General features: G+C 40.6%; 1 protein-coding gene across 5 annotated transcripts in view; it reads left to right on the forward strand.

Moving 5' to 3' along the window:
* Positions 1 to 19,956, forward strand: part of rc3h2 (ring finger and CCCH-type domains 2) — a 100,416-nt gene that overhangs the window by 48,655 nt on the left and 31,805 nt on the right. For all 5 annotated transcript variants that reach the window (XM_067969671.1, XM_067969674.1, XM_067969672.1 and 2 more), the window contains 10 exons: positions 499 to 616; positions 3,926 to 4,159; positions 4,890 to 5,065; positions 8,256 to 8,456; positions 10,937 to 11,069; positions 11,913 to 12,031; positions 12,535 to 12,647; positions 14,296 to 14,613; positions 16,583 to 16,791; positions 19,123 to 19,553. In XM_067969671.1, the coding sequence (XP_067825772.1) occupies positions 499 to 616; positions 3,926 to 4,159; positions 4,890 to 5,065; positions 8,256 to 8,456; positions 10,937 to 11,069; positions 11,913 to 12,031; positions 12,535 to 12,647; positions 14,296 to 14,613; positions 16,583 to 16,791; positions 19,123 to 19,553 (2,052 nt within the window). The remainder of the gene's footprint in view (positions 1 to 498; positions 617 to 3,925; positions 4,160 to 4,889; positions 5,066 to 8,255; positions 8,457 to 10,936; positions 11,070 to 11,912; positions 12,032 to 12,534; positions 12,648 to 14,295; positions 14,614 to 16,582; positions 16,792 to 19,122; positions 19,554 to 19,956) is intronic.

A 19,956-nucleotide genomic window follows, 5' to 3' on the forward strand; every position in this document is an offset into this window, starting at 1 on the left:
CTACCCAGATTTTTCCCTTCCATATTGGCACCAGTGTTATGTTGTATTACTTTTGAATCACCCATCAAATTAATCACAATAATCGGACGAGCAAGAACTCACTTTTTCTGTTCTGCTAGTCTGAGCTGTTGTCCTATTTCCACTCTTCAATTAGGGTGTCCAGTTGTAGTTTTCTACACTGCCTTTTCCCAGTTGACACCGATTCCTTTACTTCCGGAGGGTAGCCGTCTTCAACTCTATTGCATACGTGCCCAACTTATTATAGTCTTGCAATAATATTCATGCGCACCATTCTGCCATCCAAATGAAATGAGTTGATTTTACTTCTGCATTCACATCTTATTCATTGTTCTTATTGTTGACCTTCGGTGTGTAGGATGATTTCTAATATTCATTTTGGGGTGCATTGCTAAAAATTAACATTTTTGCATTTTGCAGTATTGAAATGTACTGTATTATTCAAGTTTGCCAATTTGTAAATGTTTTGACTGTATCTAGGTCCCAGACCAGCAGACTGTGAACCTGAGTAACTTGGCTGAAAATAAACATTATGAGGTTGCAAAGAAGTGTGTGGAGGAGCTGGCACTCTACTTGAAACCTCTTAGTGGAGGAAAGGGTATGTCGTACAATGAGATTTACAATTGTAAGAAGTAATATTTCCCTTTTTGGCTTCTGTAACTTCAAATGGCTGGAAAATGCATTCATTGGACTCATCTATATGAGCACAAAATCCATTTGTAGACGTGTACTCGCAATGCCAGCCTCTCAGATTTAAAATCAACCGAGTTTAAAGGTTTTTAAAAAATTTTTTGCAAATGTTTCATTTTGTGCAATCATATAAAGCTGTTTAAAATTTGTACTTCAGGATGTTTTGATTAACGTAACTAGTTCTAATCAACCAGGACAGCCTCGAAAACAAGACTATAATTTTCCAGCTGCTTCTTTCTTCCTGTATATTTATTGAATTACTGGTTATTCTCCCATGGTGTTACACACAGGGAATCGAGACCGAGGGCAGTAATGATGCTAAGCAGGGTTCGAGGGCAAAGAGAATAATTGGAAGGGGGATGGGAAGAGGGGAAGTGAGTGGGGTAAAAGTAATGAGTTGGGGGGAGGTGAAAGAGGAAGGGAATTGGGGTAGGTCATCAAACTGCGTCTGTCGGCCTAGAAAATCCTCTCCAAGCCTGAGAGAAGGTGGCGATTGTTCCAATATGGGAGGGAGGGGGGGTGGAGGCCATGAAATGCTGTCTGCAGGAAAAGCCACAGTCCCTCAGCATTATAGTGAACGTTAAATATTGTGAGGCCATAGTGCATTGGAACAAAGTTTGCCATGACCTTAGAGCCTCAGTTTGGCATGGATGCACATTGGGACCTTGGAACCAAAGTTCAGCATCATGGGGTGTGATGCAGCAGGGCCACAATTTTCATCTATAGAGCAACGCCTTTTTTTAATTCTGATTTTTATTACTCCTATACATTCCCAAATTCTTCTCACCTGATTTGAACTGCATTTTGCTTTTTTATGTTATTGTAAACCAATTCTAATAAATGGTTTTTTAACCCTCCAATTTTTTTTTTTGATACACACATTCACCCCTGAATTTTTACAACGATCTACCCAGCACTGCACCTCATGTTATCCACGTTTTGCACTCCCAATTTATTGGACCTTTTTAATTCCCTTTTCTGCTCAAACACATTATTATGTCGAATCGATCTACATTAAGGCAGCCTGTCACACATTGTTAACTCAAAAGGAGAACATTTAATTATAGATCTCTATCACAGCGCCACCTATAGGCTATAGACAGAGCCTGACACTGAAGTTTTCAATGCATTTTAGAACGGAGCGTTGCGATCCACTCATCAATTTTAATATATTAACTTGTCAGTCTCCTATGGCCTTAGGTTGTGAAGACCAATTTAAAGTTTTCAGCTCAAGCAGGGCTAGAGGGTGGGGAATATTGGAACCAATGTGGGAGAGTGGGGAAGGGGAAAGTGGGGAGGAAGAGGCAGTTGGGATGGGGAAGTGGAGTGGGAGAGCAGGGAAGCGGGAGGAATGCAGAGGAGGGGAAAGGGAGTGGGGAGGGAAATGGTGGAAAGGGAAGAGACCAGGGGAGGGGAGGGGAGGGGGAGGAAAAGTGTTGAGGAAGGGAAATTCAGATCAGTGGGAATAAGAGTATTGAGGCATGGAACAGCAAGGCATGGGGGGAGGTGAAACACAGCCAGGGGAAGGAGGTGGTGTGGATGAGAATTGCAGTTGGGAGGTACTGTTAATCGGGAGTGACATAGTAGGGATCATTTGTGGGGGAACTGCAGCCAGTCAGGAAGATTGGGGAGGGGAGGGAATGGCAGCCAGCTGGTTGGTTGGAATAGGTAATACAGCCAACATGTAGGGGAGATGGAAGGAGAGATGCAATGAATGGGAATTTGAGCCAGCAGGAGGGTTGGGGGGGACAAATGAATGTAATCCATGACTTGTTGCTCAGTTGCAAGTGGGAGACACTTGATCCTCTCAGGTTACTTGGAGTTGCAGTCTTCTATTCGACACTCCTCTGAAAATTTTGGATGTTGCATTTCTGCTTTTTCTTCATTTAGCTGGGAGTATTCCTGATATGGGCTCCACAGAGGGAGGGGGGTGGGTAGGAGGGAGTGTAGAAGGAGCTTCAAACTTGCTTGGAGGCCTGGGGGCTCTGAAACCTTACTGGAGGGGGTGGCCAATATGCCTTGAGGAGGGGACAGTCTTTGCCTTTTGTAGTTTTCCAACAGACCAGTGTTTCTTGTTCACCGAGGATGGGCGGGGGCGGGTGGGCACGAGATCTTGCTTAGAAGTGGGTGGGGTGGAATCTTGTTCAGTGGTGGAGGTGAAATATGTTTGTTCTGTGACCGTTACCTCCGTTCACTTACAATTTACATATTCCTGTTAGCAAGATTTTTACCTGAAAGGCTGGTGCCTGGGATACCTGTGCTCTGAGAAGAGCTGTCACATCTGGCTACATTGCAATCAATTGATTGGTCCAGTTATGTTTACAATGCCAACTAAAGGTGCAATTGCTTCACACTCTTGCAACCACTCGCTGTTTCTATTATTATAATAGACAGATACATGTATTATTAGCTGACTATTATCAAAATTAAGGTATTTAAGTGACAGTATTTTCTGTCTAGAAATCAACAACATCACTACTGATCTGACTTTTATGATGGTTATTGGGTTTTTATTTCCGTGCACCCTCATTTTCATTTAGAACACCTCTTAAGCTATTAAACTCAGAATACCCCAGTGTTGCCTTGGTGATAACTGTTCTGTGGGCATCTTTAAAGTGGTGCACACTATTCCATTGATGGTTCACTTATGAGTATTTGTAATTAAAATGTATTAAAAAACTGTACACTATTTCAGTAGATTGTTGCACAACATCAAGACCTTTCTAACTGAAATTCCCAGATGTAGTAATATTCATTTAATATTTTGTGAAAAGTCATAAAATGATTAATTTGTACCAATAATACTTGATGTACAATTTGAAATGTGCTGCTTGTAGCCGAACAGATGGTTAGCTATGCCAGTTTACATTATAGTATTTTTTAAAAAGAAAACAAACATACTAGTTGCTGTGCATTTTTGATGTTGATTTTATGGAAATCCTTGCCTTTGTCAAAGGTTAAGGGCTGAAAATGTGGCAAGTTTTTCCACAGTGGTCATTAATTGGCATTTTTTCACAAAACTAAGTTCATATTTATCTAATTGTTCAAGACTTGATATGGCAAATTCCTTAAATGTTGGTGTTTGGCATTTTTTCTTTTTGATCTGGAAAATGTTGCATGATACCGCTACAAAGGAAATTCAGTGTTCAAAGGATATGCATGAGTAATATGAGCTTCAACAATTTTGTAACTGATTTAGTAATTTAACTTTGTTCAGGTGTTGCAAATTTAAATCAGAGTGCACTGAGTCGGCCAATGCAGAGAAAACTGGTTACCTTGGTTAACTGTCAGTTGGTAGAGGAGGAAGGTCGTGTTCGGGCAATGCGGGCAGCAAGATCACTGGGAGAAAGGACAGTTACTGAGCTCATTCTGCAGCATCAGAATCCCCAGCAGCTATCGGCCAATTTGTGGGCAGCAGTCAGGGCCCGAGGTTGCCAGTTTTTGGGACCAGGTAAGTGATGAGACAAAAATACTATTTATCAAAGTGGTTATGGTTTAACAAGTTTTTTAAACATTGCCATTTGTAACAAGAAAAAGCTATTTTTGTTCAAAATCTGTCGTTATAACCTTTATTCTGTTTAGTTTGTGCAGTATTGCACCTGAAGTTATACGTAATAAGGAAAAACAAACCTTTTTTTTAAATCACCAATTTACAATTGCTCCAAAGAGGGAAAAAAAATGCATTTTTCCCTAATGTGTAATGCTAAACATTTCAGAAAACAAGAGTGTTGTGTGTTTAGCTTTTACAATTTAATATTTGTTTGGGTTTGATTGAGTTTTAGTCACATTATGTTTGCAGGATGGGTACCATAAATTGCCTGACTGTACATACTTGACCATTTTGAGGGTCGCTTATATTTGATTTGCAGTATTTCTGTACGGGTGGAGTGGTTTTGGGATGTTGATGGTTTGGGTCTTTGTTCCTTCCAGGTGAGGAGCCATTCCTCTTGTATTGGTATATTTATTGTATAGTGTAAGTAAATACATAGGAACAGGAGTAGGCCATTCAGCCCCTCGAGCCTGTTCCGCCATTCAGTTAGATCAAGGCTGATCTGTATCTTAACTCCATTTTCTCACCTTTGCTGTATATCCTTTGATACCTTTACCTAACAAAATACTTTTTAGAATTTTTAAATGTGTCTGAATTATAATGCTTGTGTTTTCCATTCTTCTTTTATCAGCTATGCAGGAAGAAGCTCTTAAACTGGTCTTACTTGCATTGGAAGATGGGTCAGCACTCTCTAGGAAAGTGCTGGTTCTCTTTGTTGTTCAGAGGCTTGAACCAAGGTTCCCTCAGGCATCTAAAACTAGTATTGGTCATGTGGTACAACTCTTGTACCGTGCTTCATGTTTCAAGGTACAACCTTCATCTGTATTTACCATGTTTATCAGATTTTCTCTCCAGCAGCCAAAGTAATTTAGATTTTTAAGAAAAAAAATCAACTCTCTTATTTTGACTAAAAGATTGTGTGTAACTTGAATTGTATTAGCAAGCTGGATTTTCTTTGCTCCTGACTTTAATGTACCAAGTGCATGAATATGGTTTTTACTGGGTTTTTTTACTTTTACAAAGCACTGCCATTCTCCAATCTCTTACTAATTTTTTTATTAATTCTGTTTTTAAGTGACCGCGACTCCTTGAGTCTCTTCACTTTACATGACATTGTCTGAAAGGGGGCACAGGCAACCTGCTGTCAAGCCTTTGCTAGTGCTACACTTGAGCTGACCACGAGAAGGTGCTGAGGAACATCCTGTGGTGGTGTTCCCTATGCTTTTTTTTTCTGCTCCTCCTGGTGGAAAAGTATATTCCTTCCACCTCAACTGATGGCATATAGGAGATTTTTTTTTTATTCATTCATGGGATGTGGGTGTCGCTGGCAAGGCCAGCATTTATTCCCCATCCCCAATTGCCCTTGAGAAGGCGGTGGTGAGCTGCCTTCTTGAACCGCTGCAGGCCGTATGGTGAAGGTTCTCCCGCAGTGCTGTTAGGTAGGGAGTTCCAGGATTTTGACCCAGCGACGATGAAGGAACGGAGATATATTTCCAAGTCAGGATAGTGTGTGACTTGGAGGGGAATGTGCAGGTGGTGTTGTTCCCATGTGCCTGCTGCCCTTGTCCTTCTAGACAGTAGAGGTCGCGGGTTTGGGAGGTGCTGTCGAAGAAGCCTTGGCGAGTTGCTGCAGGGCATGTAGATGATACACTGCAGCCACGGTGCGCTGGTGGTGGAGGAAGTGAATGTTTACGGTGGTGGATGGAGTGCTGATCAAGTGGGCTGCTTTGTCCTGGATGGTGTTGAGCATCTTGAGTGTTGTTGGAGCTGCACTCATTCAGGCAAGTGGAGAGTATTCCATCACATTCTTGACTTGTGCCTTGTAGATGGTGGAAAGGCTTTGGGGAATCAGGAGGTGAGTCACTTGCCACAGAATACCCAACCTCTGACCTGCTCTTGTAGCCACAGTATTTATGTGGCTGGTTCAGTTTAGTTTCTGGTCAGTGGTGATCCCCAGGATGTTGATGGGGGATTTGGCAATGGTAATGCCGTTGAATGTCAAGGGGAGGTGGTTAGACTCTCTCTTGTTGGAGATGGTCATTGCCTGGCACTTTTCTAGTGTGAATGTTACTTACCACTTATGAGCCCAAGCCTGGACGTTGTCCAGGTCTTGCTGCGTGGGGGCACGGACTGCTTCATTATCTGAGGAGTTGTGAATGGAACTGAACACTGTGCAATCATCAGCAAACATCCCCTATTCTGACCTTATGATGCAGGGAAGGTCATTGATGAAGCAGCTTTTTTTTTTATTCGTTCACGGGATGTGGGCATCACTGGCAAGGCCAGCATTTATTGCCCATCCCTAATTGCCCTCGAGAAGGTGGTGGTGAGCCGCTGAAGATGGTTGGGCCTAGGACACTGCCCTGAGGAATTCCTGCAGCGATGTCTTGAGGATTAGATAATTGGCCTCCATCAACCACTACCATCTTCCTTTGTGCTAGGTATAACTCCAGCCACTGGAGAGTTTTCCCCCCTGATTCCCATCGACTTCAATTTTACTAGGGCTCCTTGATGCCACGCTTGGTCAAGGGCACTCACTCTCATCTCACCTCACCTCTGGAATTCAGCTCTTTTGTCCATGTTTGGACCAAGGCTGTAATGAGGACTAGAGCCGAGTGGTCCTGGTGGAACCCAAACTGAGCATCGGTGAGGAGGTTACTGTTGAGTAAGTGCAGCTTGATAGCACGAATGACGACACCTTCCATCATTTTGTTGATGATTGAGAGTAGACTGATGGGGCGGTAATTGGCCGGATTGGATTTGTCCTGCATGACATACCTGGGCAATTTTCCACTTTGTTGGATAGATGCCAGTGTTGTGTCTGTACTGGAACAGCTTGGCTAGAGGCACGGCTAGTTCTGGAGTACAAGTCTTCAACACTACAGCCGGGATGTTGTCGGGGTCTTTAGCCTTTGCTAAATTCAGTGCGCACAGCCGTTTCTTGATATCACGTGGAGTGTATCGAATTGGTTGAATACCTGCTTTTGTGATGATGGGGATCTCGGGAGGAGGCAGAGATGGATCATCCACTCAGCACTTTTGGCTGAAGATGGTTGCAAACACTTCAGCCTTGTCTTTTGCACTCACGTGCTAGGCTCTGCCATCATGGAGGATGGGGATGTTCACGAAGCCTCCTCCTCCCCCCATTAGTTGTTTAATTGTCCACCACCATTCATGACTGGATGTGGCAGGAGTGCAGAGCTTTGATCTGATCCGTTGGTTGTGGGATCACTTAGTTCTGTCTATAGCATGCTGCTTCTGCCGTTTAGCATGATTATGAACTTACTGCCTGGGAAATAATGGCTGAGGATCCATATTCTTAAAAGCACAGTTCATTGCAACAGGAATTGCCATCATCTATTATATCAACAGGGTGTTTGATGTCCGTATAAACTTCAAGGCACATTCTGGTAATTAATTGTTTAAACATTATGTACTTTCAGGTTATCATTAGAGGTGGTGAATTTGTTGAAGGAACATAAAGTTAGAGAAAAATCACTTGCAGTGTGTATTGCTGTTTTCTTGTCTTCATATGAATAATTTATTTTCTTTCTTTCTCTTCTACCTCCTGATGGCAATTTCACTATGGTTGTGATTTCTTTTCCTTGTTTGCTACTAAACAAAGCACTAGCACTAACTCCTCTGGTAAATAAAGATTAAAAATTTACCATTTTTAAAAAGGTTGGCGGCTAATTTATTGCAAATGCAGTGCTAAAAATACACATTTTCATATGTGTGGTCTCAAACTGGTATTCAGCCTAGCCAGGAAAGCAGAAACCATAATGAATTATTTTTGAAAGATTATGATTTAATCTCTCCTACAATGGCAGGTCATTATTTAAATATAATTATCCTACATGAGAAGACAGTTTAATTAGAAAATTATACTATTCAAGAGAAACCATTTGTAGGCAGTTAAGTTGTTTATACACTTTTTTGGAAGGGGCATTGTATGTATGTGGAAAACCATGACTCATTGTGGGATGTTTTTCTGTAGGTTACTAAAAGGGATGAAGACTCTTCTCTGATGCAACTGAAAGAAGAGTTTCGTACTTATGAAGCTTTGCGCAGGGAGCATGATGCACAGATTGTTCATATTGCCATGGAGGCAGGACTTCGAATTTCCCCTGAGCAGTGGTCTTCTCTTCTGTATGGAGACTTGGCGCATAAATCACACATGCAGTCTATCATTGATAAGGTGTGTCTTGTAGAAGACCTGTGAATAATACTGACTTTTACCAGCAGAATTTAAAAAGTTCTAATCTACACCATCTTCAGCCTAGAACAGATTTATAAAACACGAATTGTCTGGCTATTTTCTCTTGCAGATGTGAAAAGTTTAGTTTATGAATAAAATGCTAATTAAAAGCCAGATTTCTTTCATTCCTACCTTTCTAAGACTTGTATTATTGGATTACAAAAAAATTGTAATATCATTTTAAAAGTATTTACATTCTTATATGTCAGATTTATTGGATAACTCTGTCATGGTTATTAATAGTTCAGCATTTTAAATGGCTGAAAACTGCACTTTCAAACCCAATTAAGGTTACTCATGTGTAACAACTACAGTCCGAATGTGGCATAGCAGTAAATAATGCCCCCAGTCCAGTAGTATTGCAGCCAGAGAGTCTTTCCAGCAACTTTCTAGTGACCTCTGCATTAGTTATTAGTTATTTGACGCACATATGGGCTTTGCATGCTGCATATGGTGAGGTGAGAGTGACTGCCCTTGACATCAAGGCAGCATTTGACCGAGTGTGGCACCAAGGAGCCCTAGTAAAATTGAAGTCAATGGGAATCAGGGGGAAAACTCTCCAGTGGCTGGAGTCATACCTAGCAAAAAGGAAGATGGCAGTGGTTGTTGGAGGCCAATCATCTCAGCCCCAGGACATTGCTGCAGGAGTTCCTCAGGGCAGTGTCCTAGGCCCAACCATCTTCAGCTGCTTCATCAATGACCTTCCCTCCATCATAAGGTCAGAAATGGGGATGGTCGCTGATGACTGCACAGTGTTCAGTTCCATTCGCAACCCCTCAAATAATGAAGCAGTCCGATCCCGCATGCAGCAAGACCTGGACAACATCCAGGCTTGGGCTCATAAGTGGCAAGTAACATTCGTGCCAGATAAGTGCCAGGCAATGACCATCTCCAACAAGAGAGAGTCTAACCACCTGCCCTTGACATTCAACGGCATTACCATCGCCGAATCCCCCACCATCAACATCCTGGGGGTCACCATTGACCAGAAACTTAACTGGACCAGCCATATAAATACTGTGGCTACGAGAGCAGGTCAGAGGCTGGGTATTCTGCGGCAAGTGACTCACCTCCTGACTCCCCAAAGCCTTTCCACCATCTACAAGGCACAAGTCAGGAATGTGATGGAATACTCTCCACTTGCTTGGATGAGTGCAGCTCCAACAACACTCAAGAAGCTCAACACCATCCAAGATAAAGCAGCCCGCTTGATTGGCACCCCATCCACCACCCTAAACATTCACTCCCTTCACCACCGGCGCACTGTGGCTGCAGTGTGTACCATCCACAGGATGCACTGCAGCAACTCGCCAAGGCTTCTTCAACAGCACCTCCCAAACCCGCGACCTCTACCACCTAGAAGGACAAGAGCAGCAGGCACATGGGAACAACACCACCTGCACGTTCCCCTCCAAGTCACACACCATCCCGACTTGGAAATATATCTCCGTTCCTTCATTGTCGCTGGGTCAAAATCCTGGAACTCCCTTCCTAACAGCACTGTGGGAGAACCGTCACCACACGGACTGCAGCGGTTCAAGAAGGCGGCTCACCACCACCTTCTCGAGGGCAATTAGGGATGGGCAATAAATGCTGGCCTCGCCAGCAACGCCCAGATCCCATGAACGAATAAAAAAAAAATATGGTTGCTGTTGTCTTAACAGTTCAGCACGAACAGGCACATCATGAAGGGATGTGATGCTGCTGTTCCGATGTGTTCAGTGATAACTGATTCTTGCTATAATAATTCTATCTGAGCGTGCTTAAAACAGATCACACACAAATTATCAAGGATCAGAATGTACGATTGCAGTAATGACCGAAAAAGAAAATGGAGAATGTTTTCAGAAAACTCTGATGTGATATGTGTGTGTTTGTAGTCTTGTTCAATCATTTTTCAAAGGAGCTTCATTCTCCATAAAAGCAGAAGTTGGTTGAGGAAGTTTCATTTTCACCCTGATCTTATTTAAGTGAAGGCAAAAAAGTTCCTCAAATAGTTTGTGTTAAATATTCACACAATCTCCAGAGGCATATTTTCTCTTATTTTGCACTTTTAAATTAGGATTTCTTTGTTCAGCTAGGCAGTCACTATATGTAATGCATGTTGAAATTCTGACCAAACTGACTTGAACTAACCAATTTAGAATGAATGTGGCTTGTGATTTTACAATATCTCTCTGGTGCTGTAGACTTTTTTAAACTTTAGTTAGTTGCTTTGCCAGGTGACAGATGTGAAATCTAATATCAGATTTCTCTTTACCAGTTTGAGAGTGATGGCTAAACCTGCAGTACAGTTTCCTGTAAATCTTTGCCACAAAACGAATTGTGCAATAGATAATTTTGTTTAGGAATTACAGAAATCGTGCTTCAATTGTTTATTTTAAACAAGTCCTTACCTCTATCTCTGTTTCTGTATTTAGCTCCAATCCCCAGAATCTTTTGCAAAGAGTGTCCAGGAATTGACGATAGTCCTGCAACGGACAACAGATCCAGCTAATCTGAACCGACTACGATCCCATCTCGAACTTTTGGCAAATATAGATCCTAACCCAGGTATATATGACTTAATATGTTTCCAAACTAGAAGTCAGTCAAATTTAAATGGAAATATGTTGTGTATATATTTATCTTGATGTTTTCAGGCTGTTTTATAGGAGCCAGTTTATTTCTTCCAGGTAACTAACTGTAATTGTGCCTCAGTGACATTGTGCCCATTGGTCAAACTGTTTGCCTGTGCATTGCTTAAACAGTACATTCTTCAGTGTTTTAGATTGCTTGGTGCCAACTTCTTAACTGACTCTTTCCTATTTTTATGGGAAAATACGTTGCTAAGCATTATCCTTTTTGAACATGGTTGTTTCAATGGAACCTGAATGGCTCAGTTTGAAAGTGCACCATATGGTATGACCCTGGGCCATACAGCCCAGTAAAGTCCTATAATTGATTCTTGGTAGTTTATGTTAAATTCTACTAGAGCAGCAGTAAAAGTTCTAAAATTGGCCTTGGTCTAGGAAGGGTTTCCACTCCTGATCATTATCCAATATCTGCCGCTGGAAATGTGTATGCTAGGATAGGAGCAGATTTGTGAATGATAATTTCACCATGAATAACCAGAAATGGCCACCATCCTGGATTGCACCATTTGGATGAGGTACCCCAAAAAGCTGCTTGTCGCAAGTGGAACCCTATATGTGTGTATGAATTTCTGCATTCAGAAAAGGGAGGAAAACCAAATGAAAATTGGAGTAAAATAAATTTTGCAACTCACATGAGGCCAAATAAATCTAATGCAACAGTTATCAGGGTTTCAATATAACTTCAGTCTTTAATAGATTATGCTATATTGTTTCAGAAATTGCAGAGAGAAAAATACTATTTGTGCCTTTTGTCTTTAAGATGCAGCACCTCCAACATGGGAACAACTAGAGAATGCAATGGTAGCTGTAAAGACTGTGGTTCATGGACTTGTGGATTTCATCCAGAACTTCAGTAAAAAAGGTCACGAAGCACCACAAGTAAGACCTTCTGTTTTGTGAGGTGTTTTTTAAACGGAGTCCCTTCTTACTGCAGTTCACATTATTTTTAATAAAAAACTAGAACAAAATTGGAACTAGCTGTGATTGTAAAGAGAAACATTCCTTCAAAAGCAGTTTAAAGACATGCACGGAACTATTTTTTGCTTTTGAATTGATTTTGAGAAAATGAACATTTTTTGTCTGCCAGAATTTTCCAGTCACTCTGCCCCTCAATTCTGTTCTTGAAAATAAATTTCATTGCACAGTTGATATTATGCGTTTAGCTTATAACATTGATGTAATTTGCCGTTTAAATGAGTAGACTGTATATTGAAAATAGTTTTCCATTTATTTCACAGCAAACATTTTAAGGTGTAATTGTTCATCAGTATTGAACTAAAACAATTCATTGCTATTGATGATGGCAAATTGTAATTGCTAAAGCCATAACAAAAACCAGACTTTCATAATCATAAAAGTACTTCATTCGTTGTTGTTTTCAGCCACAGCCAAACAGCAAATACAAAACCAGTATGTGCCGAGATCTTCGACAACAAGGAGGTTGTCCTCGTGGAGCGAACTGTACCTTTGCTCACTCCCAAGAGGAGTTAGAAAAGTATGTATTTTTAATTATTTGTGTCTTTCAAATGATTTCTTTGTCTTATTCTTTGTAGAAAACAAGTCGATTTTCTCATGCCATGCCTCCTGCCTTTCCCCCTCCAAACTCAGCAGTGAAAGTATGCTCATTGGTGAGGAATGTCAGCTGAGAAATCATAGAATAGAATGATACAGCACAGAAGGAGGCCATTTGGCACATCGTGCCTGTGCTGGCTTTTTGAAAGAACTATCCAATTAGTCCCACTCCCCTGCTCTTCCCTCATAGCCCTGCAAATTTTTCCCCTTTGAGTATTTATCCAATTCCCTTTTGAAAGTTATTATTGAATCTGTTTCCACCACCCTTTCAGGCAGTTTTGGGCACCATTGTATCAAGTACTTTCAGGTTAAATCTAGCATGGCCAGTTGGATTATTGAGCTCCTTTTACTTTTCTTCAACAATGCAATTCCTCAATGTGAGAAATGCAATCTGGACTACACTAATGTGGACATTTACATTTCCCACATCAGCCACTCTTTTGTCATCTCTAAGGGAGCTTAGGAACTTTATTGCTGGCATAGAGGAGATTTTAATGCCACCATCCTGGGCTAAATTTGAGTGATGAAAGGATAATAATTAAGCCCACTATTGTAAAATCTTTAAAGCTTATTTAAATTATGCTTAGTTTAAAATATTAAAAATCAGTAATTATTTACGGTAAACGAGCATTTTGTTAAGTGTTTTCTGTGAGTCGTAGTACTTTTTCTGAGGTGGTTGCAAAAATACTATTGTAAGTTTTAACACCATCAGTTTTGCACAAAGTTGTATATCTTTGATAATGAAGACATCTTTTGTGGCTGCCAACATTTTAGGACAATATAACAATTTTGCATTTATATAGCGCCATTAACGTAGTAAAACATCCCAAGGCGCTTCACAGGAGTGTTAATCAGACGAAAATTGACACTGAGCCAAAGAAGGAGACATTAGGACAGGTGACTAAAAGCTTACTCAAAGAGCTAGGTTTTAAGGAGCATCATAAAGGAGGAAAGTGAAGCAGAGAGGTTTAGGAAGGAAATTCCAGAGCTTACGGCCTAGACAGCTGAAGGCACGGCCGCCAATGGTGGGGCAAAGGAAGTGGGGGTTGCGCAAAAGGCCAGAGTTGGGGAAACGCAGAATTCTCAGAGGATGGTAGTGTTGGAGAAGGTTACAGAAATAGGGAGGGGCGAAGCCATGAAGGGATTTGAACACTAGGATGAGAATTTTAAAATCGAGGTGTTGATGGACCGGCAGCCAGTGTAGGTCAGCGAGCACAGGGGTGATGGGTGAATGGGACTTGGTGCAAGTTAGGATACAGGCAGCAGAATTTTGGAGCTCAAATTTATAGAGGGTGGAAGATGGGATGTCAGCCAGGGGAGAATTGGAATATGATTAGCTTTAGATGGTCATACAATATAGTGAGACTAGACTTGTTGCTATCCTTGTAAACTATTTCAGATTGTGAAATTTTGTCCTGCGGTGGTAGTGTACATGTTCAAGTTGGAAGCATTACCTATTCTGTTTTTTGACACTTGATCATTCATACATAGATAGATGGTCTTTAAGTTGAGTTTTACTGTATTGGTTGTATTGTGCAAAAAAAAGTAGTCATTTGTATCCTTGATAACAGGTATCGGATGCGGAATAAGAAGATTAATGCTACTGTCAGGCCCTTCCCTCTACCCCAAGCGCTACAGAACAAAGTTGGAATCACTAACGTAGTCACAACTTCTGCAGGAAATATAGTCTCTGTAACGGGATCCACTGAAACCACTGTGAAAATGGTACAGACACCAAATGGGATAATTAGTCCAGAAAGTAGTACCCCACAACTAATACCACGCTGTGCAGATACCTCAGCTTCTTTGGAGAATGCTAAGAAAATTGCAAAAATTGGACAAAACTGTCTGAGTACACCTGGATCACTGTCTGGCTCGCCACCAGAAAAGTAAGATATATCTATATATCTTTTTCCTTTTGTAAAACTTTAGTTCCTTACAATTTTTTGTATTGTAAAATATAGATGTACTAAACTACCATCCTTAGTTTCAGGGGAAAAATTGTGATTGAAGCATTTCTTTAGTGGTTGTAAACCTGCATCTCATGGGTCAGGTATGTAAGGCATGCCGTAAGGTGATGCACTGTGATAACATCACCCACCTCGCCCCATTTCTAGTTTATCATATTTCCCATACTTGATAGCTGGTATTAATCACTGTCAAGTTATTCTACAATCTGTCCTGTACAATGAACACTTTTGGCAGCCATTGAGACAGCTGAGATTTGTTTCAAATTGGCATACATGCTGACCATCGCTGTGCAAGTCGACAGTTAGCATTTCAACATGTATCAGTTTATGTTTCACAAGAATAATCAGCTCTTTTCATTTGAATCAGATCAGTTGGAAGGTAGGCTTGGAGACTGTCAGAACCAATCAGACGTTACTTTGTCCCACTATTTGCGCACGAATGTGAGGCAGAAAGTTTGATGGTGAACTGATGTTTTCTAAGAGTTGCAATTACAGATGTAGTAGTGTTTGCCCACAAAAGAAGTATATATAACACATGCAGTGCTAAAATGGAGCTTTTAAAGACTTTTTTTATTTTTTCAAAATATCTTTCTGGGGCATTCCTGGGTATTGTCTCATGTGAAAGTTTATTTTCTTCAAGATGGATTGCAGCTGATTTTTTTTTGAGGTACTGAGGAGGTTATCCAGTGTGAATGCATTTACTGGCTTTATTCACTATTTTAAGTGGATTAATGCATAAAAACAGAAAATGGGAGCAGGAGTAGGCCGTTCAGCCCTTCGAGCCTGCTCTGCCATTCAATATGATCATGGCTGATCCTCTATCTCAATACCATATTCCCTCTCTTTCCCCATACCCCTTGATGCTTTTTGTGTCTAGAAATCTATCTATCTCCTTCTTAAATATATTCAGTGACTTGGCCCCTCGTGCTAGGGCCCCCCCCCAGCCAGGGGAAACATCCTCCCTGCATCCAGTCTGTCTAGCCCTTTCAATGAGATCTCCTCTCATCTAAACTCTAGTGAATACAAGCCTAGTCCACCCAATCTCTCCTCCTTTAAAATTGCAGACCAAGGCATGTCATATTAATGTGTTGAACGGTTGTTTGTTACTATTGCCAATGGTAATTTTAAGGTTTTTTTTAAAACAAAAAATGTTTAAATGTGCAGCAGTTTAATCAGCATTCAAAAGAGGAAAAGGTAGTTTTAATGTTTCAGTATGCACCTTTTTATTAGAACAGAGTTCTGAGATTTTGATTTATCCCTCCTGAAGTCACTTAAAAATAAAAATTGCTTATGGCTGGACCGTGTGGTTGCCATAGGGTCCAGGGAAGGGATAGAGGTGATACGGAGCCAGTTATGTTTTGTGAATGTAGAATGCACTGCCAGTTGGAATTATTCAATACGAGTGTTGTAAGAGGTTACAGCTTTCTAATTCACCTGATGTATTTGGGTTGGGTTCCTAATAAAGGAACTGGACCCATTAAAATTGTATTGAAATTCCCACAACTATTTATTTTCATATATAAAATATTTGTAACCCTTCCAGGTGAAAATATTTCTGGCTTGAAAGGCTGAATTACAGTAGGTTCCGAATAGTGTATCAACATTTTCTGGGAGCAGCCTTTGATGATTTTCTACATTGGCATGTATCCAAAGGATCTTAGCAGCCAGATTGATGAGATATTTTCATTTTATCAGCTTACATCTTTGAAAGACAGTGGGGAGGTATTCTAGTCAAACATGTTTCCATGGAATCACTTGCAGGGTGTCAAGAAAAAATCTCCTTGCTTTTAAGCAATTTTAACACATCGATGAATAAAATTTCACGAAGGATATCTACTTTTTTTTTCTCTGTGCATTTTGCTATCAAAAATTTACACTTGTTTTCCAGTAAAATCGGTTCACCTCCCAAGACAATTCTGAACCAGGTGCTCTCTACCTCGGCTATAATGTCATCACATGTTGGACCAGATTCAACTTCACTACCCTCTTCAAAATCTGTGTCAAGAGTGTCTGTGTACCCATCCCAGCAACCTGATGTGTATTATCAGGACCCCAGGACACCAGTTTCATATGAACTGACTGCATATCATCAGCCAGGTAAACCGCAACCAAAATTATAAAGAACAGAAGTTCACAGTACAGGAGGAAGCCATTCAGCCCATCTTATCTGTGATGACTCTTTGCTAGAGCAATCCAAAACTAATACCACTGCCTTGCACATCCCCTGCTTCAAATATTTAAGCACCTTTTCCTTTAACATGGTCTTTGCCTTAACTACTTATTCTGTGTTCCAACAACTCTTTGTATAGTTTACTCTTAACATCTTTCTTCTATGACTATGCTCAGTGACCCCAATCAGAGGAAATAGTCTCTCTATTCACTCTATTAAATCCCTTTTATAATTTTAAAAACCTCTATTAAACCTCCTCTTAGTCTTTTCTGCTCCCAATATCTTGTCTTTCCTCATAACTATAGTCTCCCTGGTATTAGCTTGCTGAATCTACACCTTTATTCAGAGATCCCCCTCACACACACACACACCACACCCTAGCTAAGCACACCTATAAAAAGGATGCGAGAGTCCCCAATTGATACCCACCACCTGAATACAATTAACACTAATTGATATAAATCATACAATTAACAGCCTTGTACAAATTTATTATTACCTCTTGTTCTCTTTGCCCCTATTTATGCCCTATGCCCAAAAAGCTATTCCCTTTTTTATGGCTTTACCTACCTGAACTTACAGTTTCAAGGAATTTCGTATTTAAACCCAGAGGTCTCTCCACCCACACTTTCAGCATTTTCCTATTTGATTGTATACTCATATTTCTTCTTGTTCCTCCCAAGATGTATTACCTTATACTTCTTAAATTTCAACTGCCACCTATCTGCCCATTCCGCAAACCTGTCTCTTCCTCAACTCTTTCATCGTCCATCTCCTACTTTCCAAGCTCCTACTTTTGCCTCGTCAGTAAGTTTTGATGTGTGTGTGTGTGTGTGTGTGTGTGTACGTGTGTACACACCGTGGACAGAAGTGGACCCAGCATGACCTCTCTCCGTATTTCCTGTCTGTCAATCAAATTTCTCTCCGTGCTGCTACATTTTTCCTTGTACTCGTGAATTTTTGTATAGGTCTTTTGTGCAATCCTTTATCAAAGGCCTAATGAAAATTCATACACACTGCAACTACAACATTCTATTTATCCAATCAGCCATTTCTTCAATAAAAGACTATTAAATTGTGAAAACCCAACATGCCTTTAACAGATTTGTGTTGGCTGTCCTTGATTGTTCCATACATTTCTAAATGCTCACTAATTTTATCTCAAATTATGGAATCTAAGAGTTTGCTTACAACTAAAGTTAGCCTCACTCGTCTATATTCACCTGACTTATCCTTTTTCTCTCCTTGAACAGAGGTAATACATTGGCTATCCCCAGCACAATTTGCGTAGACACTTGGTCAGACTCTGCTAGCTCCTCTCTGACTTCCTTCAGCAGCATGCCTTCAGGACCTAGTGACTTATCCACATCGAGTTCTGCTAACTTTTTTCAGAACCAATCCTTTTTCTACAATTATCTCTAACAGTTGTTCTGCATCCTCCTCTAGTACATCTGCATTCTCAACTTCCACCGTTATAACTGAAGCAAAATGTTTAATATCTTTGCCATACCTCCATCCTCTACAACTAGATTTCCCCCTTCATGCCTGAGTGTTTGTAGCCGCCCCCCTCTTTTACTTCTGATATGCTTGTAAAAGCCCTTGCTACTTCCCTTTTCTAATATCTACTAGTAATTTTTTTTTCATATTCCATTTTTGGCCATTCTAATCTCTCTCTTCACTTCACTTGCTATATTTCACTTTTTTAGTTTTATCACATACTTTTACGTTTCAGTTTAGTTTTAATCTTACTTTATCCACAGAATTCTATTCTTTGATGCACCCCTTTTTTCCGTTATAGGAATATATCTATTTTGCACTCTCTCCATCTTGTATTTGAATCTGCAAACAGAATTTTAGTTTGAAGATTTAGAACAAAAATGATAGTTATTCCTGGTAGAAAATGCACTGTAAGCTTTCATTATTGAATTTAGGGGGAAAAAACAAGTTTAAAAATATGTTTTTAATGATATTGCCCTTTTAAAACAGTCTTTTTAGATTAGATATAGCCTCTAATTTACAGTGATGAAGTTTCATTTTAATTAGAATGTTCCATTTAGCCAAGCTGTTTGAGAGAATGGGTTATGATACTGGCAGTGTTTATCTATCTATCTATATGATTTTCTCATTAATGTTTGAATCAAAGTTGTGCTTTCACTTTCCAAGAGTAGAGATATTTTAGTTTAACTTGACATTTGCTTATAATTCAGATTATTTAATTTAATGAACTTTCTTTTCTGTGTTCTCTGAATTTTATGCAGGAGGGTATTATCCTCCACATCCTGGTCTACCTTCTGGTGTGTCTCCTTGCCTTCCTCGCTATGTACGTCCCAACAGTATGCCAGAATCCCCACTTCCACCCACTGTGCCGTACACTGACCACTACAATGCATATCCACCTCGGGAACGACTAGCATCTTCTCCTTACCCATCAGCCCCTCCCCAACAGTGTGGTTCAGTCCCAGCAGTACATTCTGGAATGTATGCACCAGTCTATGATAGCAGGCGCATGTGGAGGCCACAGATGTATCCACGGGATGATGTCATGCGGAGTAATTCTTTACCTCCAATGGATATGGTGCCTTCAGCTGCCTACCAGCCTCCACCACGAGAAAGATACAGCTCACTTGATGGATATTATTCTACGGCTGGACAACCATCAAATGAACAGAGGAACACCGCCATGCAGAGGGTAGGGTAAAATGTTGGAGCATTTTTGCTTTATTCTGTTGCTAATTATTGGATCACATTTTTCACTATCTTGCCAATAAATGGAGAATTCTTTACTTTATTATTGTTGTACAGTTTGAATCAGATAGGGTTTCATTAGGATTTTGGTAAAGCCGCATGCTCGATGTCCCCACCTAGCATTTGAGGCACTTGCTTCAGTTCCCTTTACTTTTGCTTTCTCACTGACTTTTTTTTTCTCTTCTGTTTACCACCAGGGAGTTCTCCTGGTGTCCTAACCAACATTTATCCCTCAACCAACGTCAACAAAGCAGATTAACTAGTCATTTATCTCATTGCTCGACCTTGCTATGCAAAACTTGGCTGCTGCATTTGCCCAATAACAACAGCGATTACACTTCAAAAAG

The sequence above is a fragment of the Heptranchias perlo genome, chromosome 31 (assembly GCF_035084215.1).
Source record: "Heptranchias perlo isolate sHepPer1 chromosome 31, sHepPer1.hap1, whole genome shotgun sequence".
Lineage (NCBI taxonomy): Eukaryota > Metazoa > Chordata > Chondrichthyes > Hexanchiformes > Hexanchidae > Heptranchias > Heptranchias perlo.